This window comes from Pseudonaja textilis, chromosome 1 (assembly GCF_049901715.1).
Source record: "Pseudonaja textilis isolate UNSWEBS1 chromosome 1, rPseTex1.2, whole genome shotgun sequence".
NCBI classification, from domain to species: domain Eukaryota; kingdom Metazoa; phylum Chordata; class Lepidosauria; order Squamata; family Elapidae; genus Pseudonaja; species Pseudonaja textilis.
Window position 1 is genome coordinate 39,677,979 of NC_141990.1, and position 12,941 is coordinate 39,690,919.

Genomic DNA, 12,941 nt, shown 5'->3' on the forward strand with positions numbered 1-12,941 from the left:
CTCCCACTTCAGCAGCTAATCTGTACCCAATTTATAATAGGCTTAGGGGAGGGAGGGAGGGAGGGAGGAAGAGAGAGAGAGAGAGAGAGAGAAGGAGAAGGAAGGGGAGAGGGAGAGAGAGAAAGGAGGGGAGGAGGAGGGAGAGAATACAATTGATTAAAATAATATTTAATAGATGATAAAATATGAGAGTGCCCCAAACTGAGAATTGAGATGCAATGGAGTTTTGTCCTGCAATTTAAACAGAGGCATGTAATAAGTGATTAAGGTTTTTTCCTCCTTCACTTACCAGAAATAGCCGATGTTTTTTCATTGTGGATGGATCCTTGTGGGAGAAATGAAAGCCATTAAGAGAGAAAAACAGGTTTCTAGCAACAGGGGTGAATCTATTGAGATATTTATTAGGGAACAACTAATAAGTATCTGGAATGCTACTGTTAAAATAGTTTTAATGAATCGTACACATTCTTTTGACCCAGAATAAGCTAGCTCTTAAAACATACCTTCTGAGAAAATTCCGCATCTCAACTTTCTATTCATTGATCATCAGCCATGTAATCTCTTATTTGTTGCTCTCTAAAACTCTCTAATTAATATCCAAGGAATCACCAAGTTCACACCACTCCCTGAAACCAGATGGTCATGACAGTTTATTGTCCTCTCTTTCTATTCAGGATTTGTATGATGAAGAGGATGAAATGAGGAAGCCAAAGAAAGCCAGGCGGAAAATGATCCGAACTACATCAATGACCCGAGTAAAGTCAGCCCTTTTTTTTTCCTGGGGGTGGATTTCTGTGGGCTTTAGGTGGGAACAGGAGCAAGGGCACTCCATAGTAAACCATGATTGCAAGTCCGACTTTACTTTTCCCCTTTCTTCCCACAAGGTGCCATCCATAAATAAATTCAGAGAGAGAGAGAAATTCATGTAGTCTTCCATCAGCATAGATTTCAGGGTTAGCTATGTTATAGACTTCTTTCTGGATTCAGATTCTTTTTTTTTTTAAGAATATAGCAATATTTTCTATTTTTTGCCACGAAAGCAGAAATAAATGCTTAGGATAGCCACATATTAGGATATCTGATATCTTATTACTTAAATCTATCACATAAAAGATGGGATTGATTTGTTTCATAATACAGGATAAGTAATAATGGGTTTAAATAACAAGGAAATAGATTTCAGTTGGACATTAATGGTAAAGGCTATTTGACATTGGAATAGACTGCCTCCAAAGGTGGTGGACTTCACTGAAGAGGTTTACATTTATGTTGGATGGGAAGTCATTATAGTCAATTCCTATGAAAGATAAAGGTTGGACTAGATCAGGGGTGTCAAACTCGCGTTGTCCTGACGTTGTCCCGTGATGTATCTGGACTTTTTTCCCCTTTGCTAAACCAGGCGTGGGCGTGACCACCGTGTGATGCATCTGGCCCGCGGGCAGGGAGTTTGACAGCCCTGGACTAGATGATCAAGGTTCCTTGATGGGCCAATTACAGAATATGTTGTAGTGGATCCAGCTGGAGCAGAGGTCTCTAAACTTGGCAACTTTAAGACTTGTGGACTTCAACTCCCAGAATTCTCCAGCCAGCAAAGCTGCCAAGTTTGCCAAGTTTGGAGACCCCTGAGCTAGAAAGAGGTAGCAAGGAAGACTCTTCCTCTATTATTAATCTGTTTCCTTTCAACTTCTTTTATACTTTAGCAACCAAACTTCAAGCAGAAATTTGTTGCCTTGCTGAAGAGGTTTAAAGTGACAGATGAGGTAAGGAAATTGATTTTGGATAGATGGGGAGACAGCTATTTTCCCTCCTCACTCAATATTTGTTGAACACTTTTACTGAATATTTTAAAAGGGGAAAAATCATAAACCTAAAGAAGAGGACAGGGAAAAGCATGAAGCAAACAAATAAGAGATTTTTTTTCCTACCCAGGTTAATACTTTTTTACTGTCTTCATTTAACATTCAAAATTTGCCGCAACAGTAATACCAGTGCCATCAACCTGCTGTTTTAATGCCTTCTCCTGAACACCCCCCCCCCCCAAAAAAAGGGAAAATTGGGTGCAAGCTACCCAGCAGCCAAAGTGCTACTCATTATCTTATTTATTATCCTTTCCATTTTGGTTCCTGTGCTGGCCTTAGGTTGTCAAAACTTGAAAGATTTGAGTGACTGAAAATGTTGACAGATGCGGGCAGCCCCTCCCCCCTGCATGACATTGTTTCATAACAGCTGGCGGCACTGGGTATGCGTTGCAACCCGGGAAAGGAAACCATGTAGCATAATCTGGTTCTGAGTTAGTTAAAAGTGTTCCTTTGATCCCAGAGTATTAGGAGACATGTTCTGTGTAAACTATATACACTATCTCAGGAGAGTAGAAGTACATTCTCCCAGAATTATTTGGTTATTAGCGATTCTGTAATTTGGCTTTAATTAATTCAGTTTTGCCCGATGCTGCAGAGCGTAAAGCAAATCCTTTGCTTTGGTCATCGAGATAAAACTCTGATCCCGTAGGACTCAATTTCCCAGTTTTTTCAGGAGGAGGGAGCACTCCTTTTCCCCAACCCGATGGCCTGGTTTAAGCTTCTGCATGCAATCCCTCATTTTCTCTCCGTGTCTCTATTTTATAAATACTTGCACTGTGGAGTGCTTGGCAGAGGATGTTGAGCTGGGTAGGTTTGGGGAGGCTCCTTCAGGATCAGAGGTATTTTATTGTATAGCATAAAGGCTTGTGCTTAGCCACCGTGGGATTGATCGGTAACACTTTCAAAATATAGAGAATGTCAAAAACGTTTATAAGATTAATACACTTAGGGAACAAACTATTTCTTCCTTTTTCTTTAAGAGCTTCTAGAGAACTATAGTTATGTGAGACATTTTCAGGAAAACCAACAAAGAATTCTGTGGCACTTTAAACATTTTTCTCATGAGCCTTTATAAATCATAGTCCACAACATTAGTTGCTCTGCAGAGGCCTGTTCCCGTTTCTGCCGTAATTTCCCAAACGTGTAAAAAAAAAAAATTCTCTCCCTTCATAAAGCGTCTCTCTATAGCCTCTAAATGATCAGGAAATGAAGTTGTGTTTTGCGGCCCACAGCCTTTTAAAAATTGTCCAGTCCTGCTTTGTGATTAATTTGAGAGACTCAAAAAGTATTCGGATGACTCTAAAATTAAGTACATCCACTCTCTCCCTCTCTCTTTTTCTCTAACACACATTCATCTCTTGACTACTATACCCTCAAGTGACATAGGATAAATGAATCATTACTCGAGATGGATAAATATATGTAAATCTTGAATTGCCAAATAGTCTATAAATGGAGGAAGTGTCTTTTCCCAAAGGTGTTTTTTCAAAGTGATAGCTGGACTTTCTTGTGTTTCTTTGATGATGTTTTGCTTCTCCTCCAAGAAGCTTGAGAGCTGAAGAAGCTGAGAAGTGAAACATCTTCAAAGAAAAATAAGAAACTCCAGTTGCCTCTTGGAAAAAGCACCTTTGGGACAACCATGACCTGGATAACTGAGAATCTCTATAGACAGGAAGGAAGTGTCTTCTATATAAGTCCAAAAATTCTCCTTTATCAAATAAAGAGGCATACCCATTTGTAATGAAGCTGTGTTTAGGCCTCTTCATCTGTTAAAAGAGGTACTAATTTTGGATCGGGTGGTACATTTGGTAGGATGGTCCTTATGATATGGTATTCCATATTGAGAATTGGGGTAAGATTGAGTTTCGTTGGCTTCTGTCACTACTGTCCTTCCTTAGAAAAGGAATATAGGATCATACAGCAATCTTAATTTTATTCTTAGGAGTGCTTACATTTATTTTCTTTTAGTAATAAATATTAATGTTCTGTTTTTCCCCATGTGTTTTAGAGACACATCAAGGCTATAATGTTGTTATTAAAAACTCCAATTTTTTTAAAAAAATGATTTCATAGTGGTCAATTTCAGTGGCTCAGATATATATATAGTTGTATTTATCCTAGTGCATCAGCAAGGAGAATTTTAATTTTGGGTATGGTTTTTTATATGTAATAAAAACAGGGGGGAAAAGACACCATGAATTAATGGATTAAATTAGTATTTTATGTTGGTGTACCATTTTCTTCCTCACCATGGTTTGGGATCTCCAGGTTTTGGATTCTGACCCAGTGGATCAGACCCAAGAAGTGGAGGAAGACCTGGGTTTGCTCTATGACAGCCTTGAGGAATGCAACAATAGTGACAGCGGCCCTGAAATTGAAGATAATGAAAGTGTTCATAGCACTCCTAAGCCAACTTTGAGGTAAGAGCTCAAAGATGAAAAGCCACTGAATTTGGCTTGGTGAACTGTGGCAGGAAATATTTGTCCTTCAAAGCTTTCCTTTGGATTTCAGCCTCTCAACATTGTCTCCAAAATTCAACTAACTCCACGCCCAGCCAGGAATCCATTGCACGTCTACTCCAAAGCAAGCCCCAGTTGAGGCTCAGTCCCAGAGAGCTGCATTTAGCTCAGCAGCCCTGACTTTCCTTCTTCCTCAGTGCAGCTGGGCTGATGACTTGCAAGACACAGTTTCCGCATTTGTGATTCATTTGCTGGGAAAGGGAAGACTTGGGATCATAAAGTAATTTGGTGATGGATGGGGAAAGCTTGAGGCTGACCTTAAATGTGACAGGCTAATAAAAGAGCCCTGCGTAAGCCACAACAGACCAGCAGGGATTGATGAAGTAGCCAAGCTCCTCTGGGGCAGTTATGCTGAGCCTGCCTTGCGAATGACTGGGTAAAAGAAGAAAGAGACTGGTGGTGAATTTTGTATTTTAGTGCTTGCTTGAGGAAGTGGTGAAATACCTCTTTAAGTGTTTTCATATGGTTTTTCTTTCACGGGGACAGGCTTCCAATTTTATTAATCTTTAGGAGGATTTAGTGGTAATCTGAGAGATGGAATAGGTCTACAGTTAATCTGTATCTCTTAGTTCTGCAAATGACACTATTGGGAAAAGTGCAGTGGACAACCAGAGTATAGATGGAATTGAATATTGTTTTACTGAAAAGGAGAAGCAGACTTTGCTGACCTCTGGTGCTTTACAAATGGGTTCAGCTGTAACTCCAATGCTTGGGAATTGTAGTCCCGCACTGTCAACAACAATTGACAACGTTCAATTTTTATTTTTATTTTTTTGATGGTAGAAAAAACTTTGGGGGAATATCTGACTGCTTGTTTACAAAGCGGGAAATGGGGCTATATTACTTTCTTGGAGCATCTCTGGTGGTGCCAGCCCTACTTCTCCCAAGGCAGCAAAGATTTTAGAAAAGGTTCTCCTCGTTCCTGACGGTCATATCTGCACAACTTCCTGTAAATTTGTTTCATTGGTGGATGAATGTTCTTATCTGTATCACATTTGAAGCATAGATAATGAAGAAGGTGCATAAAGCACATCTCAAATCTCCAGGAAAATGGCCCCGCTGATCAATCCACAAGGAAGGTTGTGTTTGTCCTATAAGTTTGAGAATGTTCTGCGGTTCATCAGTGACCTGAGAAAAGGGGGAAGGTGTCTCCCTCCTTTTCCATTTGAGAAAAATTCTCTATCTGTTCAGTGCAGGTAGTGATATGGTAATGCAAGCCCCTTTGGCGTTGGTTTTTTTGCTATTTGAGATGGTACTTTAAGACAATATCCTTGAAATTAGCTCCACCAGAGATCTATTTGCCCAGATGCTTCCATCTCTGAAGAACTGTTGGTTTGAGCTGAGTGAGTTACTGTTAGAGTAGTTAGAAGCACATGAGAATTGACAGTTGATGGCACTTCTCCTTCGAGTATATTAGCTTTCTTTTGTTTTACACTAAGATTGGTCATCCATAGAGCTTGCCTTGAGGTTATGGTCCTTTGTGGGTATTCCCTGACATGCATAGTATTGTTAGAGGGGTTATGGAGACATATGTGCACAACTATGCATATCCCATTAGTTTTTATTTTTGTTTATAGATCATATTTTGGAACTGCCATGCCCCTCGCAGAGAGACTCTAGGCAATTTACAGTACAATATTAAAACATAGAAACAATATATAAAGATTAAAAAGTAACAGGAGACAAGTTCCTTGCAAAGGTCTTCGAATGACTTTTGCAAGGAACTTGTCTCCTTTTACATTTATTTAACATTTATTACATTACATTATTACATTACATTTATTTACCTTTATTTAACCTTTGTATGTATAATGTGAAATCTGAAAAAAAAAAATCTTAGCTACTTTGGGTGATTCCACCTTGTGTAAACAGTACCTGTGTTCACCAGATATTTTACCCCGCTCCTTTTCAGATACTGGAAGTGCAAGATCTTTACAAAGAATCATGTAATCTGAGTTCTTGCAGGTAGCTTTGAGTAAACACCCATATCTCCAAACTCTATTTATCTTCCGATAGAATTGATACAACTCAATCTTACCTAAACCCAGGAATATACTTTAACGCTGTGCCAAAGCTCAGACTTAGACCAATCTGCAATGTAGATCTTATCCTTTAGTCGTGCTGTTGGTGCATATTTGTTACAAAATAAAGTTGCAAGCTTGAGCCAAAGCAGACTCACTTAGTTTCTCATCCTATGATAGAAATCATAGGAAGGTAACAAAGAGTTACCTTTCAGTTTTGCATTTGAGGTTTTTTTTCCCCCCAGACATTTCAAACCTAACGATAGATCTGAACAATAGCTGCCCCCTTTCTTGTGCAGATTCAGTTACTTTAAGAGAGAATCTAGCTGGTTGGGGAGAATATACTTGTTCTAGCTGGAAGTAGAAGTGCTTTGGTCTCTTTTATTCCTTCTCTGTTGAAGGTGACACTTCAAAAACCCCTTTGCTCACAAGGATCGGCCCTCCCTTCCATCCAGCCATCTTTTTGTGTTGCTGGAAGACCAGGTCTTTGGTGATGGTTTTGCTTGTGGTGCTCCATGGGGATAGAGAATGGGGTGGAATTCGAGCTTTGGTTATGGTGACTTCACTTCTCCCTCGTTTCTCTTTCTGTCTGTCTGTCTCTCTGTCTGTCTGTCTGTCTGTCTGTTTCTTCTGCAGGCGCTTCTTTGAGGGCGTCTCTCACTCTGGTTCCCAGACTGAGATCAGCAGTCTGCACAGCCAAAAAGGGCAGGAGCGAGAGTCGGGCAGCCCTGTGAGTTGTTATTCCTTCCTTCCTTCCTTCCTTCCTTCCTTCCTTCCTTCCTTCCTTCCTTCCTTCCTTCCTTCCTTCCTTCCTTCCTTCCTTCCTTCCTTCCTTCCTTCCTTCCCTCCCTCTCTCCCTCCCTCCTTCCCCCGACTTTCCGTTTTGCCCATCCAGAAACTCTGTGCTTTAATAACAATTCCTGCTACGTGCATTTGCTTTCTTCTTTCTTCTGTCTTTCCTTAATGAGCTTCCTTTTTTCCAATTTAGAAGAAGTAGGATAAGAGCAAGCCAACCAAACTTACTTAGCTGGGCTCCTTGGGTTCCTGCAGTGACCAAATGAAATGGGGGGGGGTGGCTGTTTTCCCCTACAACTTCTTCTGTGGCCCTTGGGTCTTTCCCCAATATTCTGGACAATGAGAAGAAAGCACACTGCCTTTGGACATGTGCCTGTTCTTCCCCTGTCTGGAATAGCCCTGCTTCTACTCCTGTCTTAAGATTTCATGGGTTCAAAGTTGTCACTACTCACCCATTTTCTTCTTCCCTCCCCCTGCCTGCTTGCTCTCTGCCCACTCTCCTAGGGAGAAGCAGAGAAGTGGAAAGGGGGTATCCCACGCACCCAAGATGAGGCTGCTGTGGAAAATGCAGCTATGGTGAGTCCTCTCCTTTCCTAGCTGTTTTATGAAGTTTCTGCCACCCTCCCAACTGACCTGGCAGTTTATCCAAATGAGTAAATGGTTGACTTCATGTTGCTACTCTGATCCTGGTTGCCAGTGGCCATCAGTTTGACACTGATCCTGGGCAAACGATAGCTATTCCATTGGGAACAGAACAGTCTTTGGGTCCAGATTTCCAAAATATCGTACAGTCGAGTGTTCCTAAGATAAACCAAAGCTGCCATGTCTCCCACTGCAAGGATTCTGAAATGGTTGGCACTCACCGTGTAGATGTGCCCAATCCTTGCCACTTATACTCATGGGGCCCTGCCACATATGGTCCCGCATATATTTTGTTTTTGCTTTGACCCATCAAACTCATTAGCTCACAACAAAGAGATGCTTTCTCTGGCTGATTTGTTATACTGTTTCTCACGAGCAACCATATGTATGGGGACTAGACTAACTATTTGGAGAATTTTTAGAACAGTAAACTGAGATCTAGAAGTTAAGCATTTGTAAGTGGTTGGTCTAAGCATCTTCCTGCTTCAGTCTGTTCTAATGTCTGTGTGAGCAGCAGCTTTAGAGGTGGTGGGAGAAAACGACTCAAGGAGCCCTTGAGATACATTGGCAATGTTGGGGGAAATTCTAGCAATTAATCTTTCTTTATCAGCGCTAGATACACTAGTCATCCACTCTGTATATTCCGGGTACTGCTCCCCAATACTACATTCACACGAAGAACAGTACCCTATGCTTTCTTCTACTCTATAAACATCCACAGTCCCTGTGGGTACCAAAATATTTGGAGCTCTTGCTAGCATATCTACATCCTGGAGCAGTGGTGGATGGAATGAAGGGAATCTAGAAAGTACCATGTTGAAGGGAGTTTTGAAAACACAATGGTTGTACATAGCTCTGTTTGGTTGATACTTTGTTCTCAAGGGCTACATTCTGCTGGCCAATTCAGTTGTTGATTCATCCCACCATCTCAGTGCACAGTGGAATCACATATTCTTTAATTATACGGGTAATCCTTGACTTACGACCATTTGCTTAATGATGGTTTGAATAAATGGTGGTTTTGGAAAGGGTGCAATGGGGCCTGTAAAGCAATTCTGACCATTGCCAAATATTGCACTACCAGTCTCATGATAGTGACCTGACTTTTTGGCAACCAGTTTGCACTTACAAGCAATCATATGACTGCCATTTGCAGTCTTGTCTGCTGGCTTCCCCAGAAAGTCATTGCGGGAAAGCTTGCAAGCCTGCCGAGAGGACTATTTCTAATCTCGGAGGACTGACTGAAAGAGCTCCCTGCCAAAGGATTTCAGCTCCATGCTTGCTTAGATTGTTGAAATCCACATCCAAATTCAAAGGGAGACTCTACTGAAATCCAAGCAGACGTAGAGTTGAAATCCTTCCGTAGGGAGATCTTTCAGCCAGCCCCCAAAGACAAAGAGAACCAAGATCAAAGCAGGGATTTCAGCCCCCGAGCAGAGAGGCAGCCCAGCTTAAGGTAAGGAGCCCAGGGTACCCCTGAGTGAGGAAGGCCTTCAGAGACAGGGTCAAGCTGCCTGTGGGTGTCTCTCTGCTCAGGGGCTTAAAATCCTGCTTAGATTTTTGGCAGGGAGGATTTTCAGTTCCTGAACAGAGAGATGCCAGGTTCTCCCAAGAGCCCCCCCGCTCCCCCGACGCACCAGGCACTGCTTATATAGGATTCCCTCGGCTTTGTGATCTATGAGATTGCTTAACGACCTCACTCAGGAATGCCAGAATTGTGGTCATTGAATGAAGCAGTCGTATGACATCTAACTTTTAACAACCGCTTTGCTCAACAACCAAAATTCTGGTTGCAGTTGTGGTTGTAAGTCAAGGGGTACCTGCAGCTTTTCAGGCACAGTCGAGGATTTTCTCCCCACCTTCTAGAATCGTGTAAATTAAATGTGGCTCTTTTTTGAAAGTGTGGAACAACTCCTAATTCGACCTTCCCGTTAGCATTCTTTCCGCTTCTGTCTGTTTGGCTGGGGTGAGCTACAGAGGTGGCCCGTCATGGTGTTAGCAGTGGGAGTAGAAATGTGCATTAGTGAATTGAGGTGTGGGAAGAGGTTGAAGAAAAACGTTCGCCGGTGGGTAAGAGGCACGCCAATCAAACCATTCCATTTGACATTCTCCTGGGGCTCCAAAGCAAAACGCATCCACAAACTTTCCAATGCTTTCTGTGCATCATCATTTCTTTGGTTATTGGGCATGTTGGAAATATAATAACCACATGATCTCAGGAGCTGGAGGCAAACGATTCCTGTCCAGGAGGAGCAGCTGAGACGGTGTTGAAGGAAAGCAGCATGGATAGGCTTGCCCAACTGAGCAGTGTAAGCAAGCCGGAGTTCCCAGCCACTGTTTCGCCCAGGTAAGAAAGGCCCTCATTGGCGATGGGCAGCTGATCTTGCATAGGTAGCAGCTACGTTGGCCATGCAGAGGAGGATTTTAGAGTATAAAAAAGGTTCTTTCCCCTTGGGGCCAGTATTCAGGTAGAAACCCTAAGTCTGCTGTGGCTCAGGCAAGGATTCTTGGCCTATGATTTCATAAGGTAATTGAATCAGTAAATTCTTCAAAAACCTAAGATGTTTTCCCAGATACCCTTTCAATCCTAAATTGGCATAGCATATATAAATAATCAAAGCATAGGTGGTGGTACACTTAGTCGATGTTTATAGACTTTGACAAACAGTATTTTTTGTTTTACAATGTCCAATTAATCCCTGCTGTAAGTGTGACTTGCTTAGCCGCCCCTCCCCCTGTTCAGTCTCTATCTTTGGGTCTCGATAGCCATTGGTGACTTAGAAACTCTGGCTGCTCATGGCATTTGCTCACTAGCACAGCAGGGACTTTCTTTGGACATCTGAGACCTGGCTACCCTCCCTCAACCTGTGCTGATAACCTGCCGTTTGTCTTTCAGCAAAGCTGAGAACAAGCAGCTCTGGCGACCTCGCAGTATGTCTGTCAAGGATAGACAAAACTCCAAGAGCCACAGTGACCGAACCGGTAGCCTGGACAGTGAGGGCTCCCCAGATTCCCGGCAGAACAGCCAGGTTAGGCAGTGGTGAGCGGGATGCTGGCTTGTGGGGCGAGAAAGGCTCTTTCCCGGCACCGGGGTGGGGGTGGGGAGAAGGGGCCCCAGAAATGCCTTAAATGGGGAGTGGAGAAACAAAATCAAAGCAATGGAGACATTTGGAACTTTCTCAAGACAGCCAAAACCTCTCCTATCTTTATGGTCTTTGACGATGCAGGGATTGGAACTGTCCTCAACTTGGTTGTCCCAAAGGTGCTTTTTCCCAAGTGGCAGTTGGGTTTTCTGATTTTTCTTTGAAGACATTTTGCTTCTCCTCCAAGAAGCTGAAGAAGTGAAATGTCTTTAAAGAAAAAGCAGCAAGTCCAATGCCTCCGGGAGAGGAGCGACACCTTTGGGACAACCATGACCTCGATGACTGAGAGTCTCCATAGACATTTGTGCTGAAAATGGTTTTCCTTTGCTGCTGCAGGTGCCTCGGAAATCTGTGTACGATCAGCTCAACCAGATCCTGGTCTCAGACGAGCAGCTGCCTGAGAGCATCATCCTGGTGAACATCACAGAGTGGCAAGGCCAGGTGAGGAAGCCCTGAAGGCAGCTGATGGGACAGGGGCTGCATTGAACTAAGCCCTCTGCTCTGAAAGTGAAGGGAAACTTGTGAAAAGCAGATCAGGGGTTTACAGAGCACGTTGGCCAAAAAGGGAGGGGGGAAATATTTAAAACAATTTAAATGTACATTAAAACTACAGAGGAGTGTACCAAATCAGATGTATAGATAGCTGCAGATTCATGAATTATATGGCATCAAATGAGAGTAAGAGTCAGGCAATGTAACAATCTAAACTTGCTGAACATTCAGGTAAATTCAATATGCCGTGTCTTGGTACAATTTTGCCTTGTAAAAGCATCATAAAGCATCAAATCCCAAATAAGTCCTTCTTGTTACCTCAGGAAGAGTTCTCCTCCCATTCAAACCACAGAGCCAAGAATAGGAGCAGAACATTGAGACCAGAGATGTTGCGTATTTGTTTTAGCTGCTTTTCTCTATGTTTCTTGCTTTATGTTGGCAGTACTTATGTGATCAGCTCCAAGAACACAAGCAACCCATGGTCTCCACCTGCTCCATGGCAGATGTCCAGGCTGCCTTCAACACAATTGTTTCTCGCATTCAGAGATAGTGAGTATAGTCAGCTGAGGCCATGGTGAACAGGTTCTGATAGGTTTCCCAAGTTAACCGTGTGCCTGAGAACTTTGGTACTTGGTTGTGTGGACCCTGAAGCCTCCCTGGTTGTAGCTTCAGAGATGGGAATTGCTTTTCATTTGGTCCAGCTTTCCACGGCCCACTGCTTTCCAAGGCAATGATGCACAGCTTCCCATTCTCTCCAACTGAAAGACTGTTGGCTAGTTGGGAAGTCTAGGATCTTCCAATAAGGTGAGGGGGGGGGGTTAAACCAGAGGGAGTGCTGGCAGTAGGTTATGGGGGATTTGGTGTTGCTCTCCTGGATCTGCAGCCTTCAAACCTCTCAGAATTTCTCTTCCTTCACAGCTGTAACTGTAACTCCCACATGCCTCCCCCAGTGAAAGTGGCTGTGGCAGGGGACCAGAGCTACCTGAGCATCGTCCTGCGCTTTTTTGTGGAGCAGCTAGCCAGCAAGACTCCTGATTGGCTGAACTACCTCCGTTTTCTCGTGGTGCCCTTGGGTAAGAGTCTTGCCCACTGGCGCCAGTTCTGAAAAGCTGTGGCATATTCTAAATCAGGGGAGCCCTCCTTCCTTCCTTCCGTTAGCATGCAAAAGCAGCTATGCCAACCAGCAAAAGGAAACATGGGCTAGAGAAATGTGTGGAGGTGAGGCGATTTGCTATTCATGTATGTGTGCTCAGACCTTTGGCTCAACTTTGTAAGGAGAGGATGAGGAAATTATCTGGTTTGTGTCCTCCTCTTTTTCTTTCCTTTATTTAAATGCTTTGTATCTTTCCCAGGCTCTCACCCCCTGGCCAAGTACCTTGGGTCAGTTGATAATAGATACAGCACTCTGTTTCTGGATGCAGCCTGGAGGGAGCTTTTTAGCAGAGTTGAGGCCCCTAGTTCAGGTAAGAG

General features: G+C 43.0%; 1 protein-coding gene across 4 annotated transcripts in view; it reads left to right on the forward strand.

Annotated features, from left to right (window-relative positions):
• Window positions 1–12,941, forward strand: part of LOC113433351 (phosphofurin acidic cluster sorting protein 2-like) — a 154,907-nt gene that overhangs the window by 129,601 nt on the left and 12,365 nt on the right. For 2 of the 4 annotated variants that reach the window (XM_087931919.1, XM_026695896.2), the window contains exons 7-17: window positions 675–755; window positions 1,701–1,760; window positions 4,128–4,279; window positions 7,036–7,129; window positions 7,699–7,770; window positions 10,056–10,183; window positions 10,733–10,865; window positions 11,316–11,420; window positions 11,914–12,020; window positions 12,390–12,544; window positions 12,824–12,934. In XM_087931919.1, coding sequence (XP_087788045.1) covers window positions 675–755; window positions 1,701–1,760; window positions 4,128–4,279; window positions 7,036–7,129; window positions 7,699–7,770; window positions 10,056–10,183; window positions 10,733–10,865; window positions 11,316–11,420; window positions 11,914–12,020; window positions 12,390–12,544; window positions 12,824–12,934 — 1,198 coding nt within the window. The remainder of the gene's footprint in view (window positions 1–674; window positions 756–1,700; window positions 1,761–4,127; window positions 4,280–7,035; window positions 7,130–7,698; window positions 7,771–10,055; window positions 10,184–10,732; window positions 10,866–11,315; window positions 11,421–11,913; window positions 12,021–12,389; window positions 12,545–12,823; window positions 12,935–12,941) is intronic. The other 2 variants (XM_026695898.2, XM_087931906.1) reach the window with 1 other exon arrangement.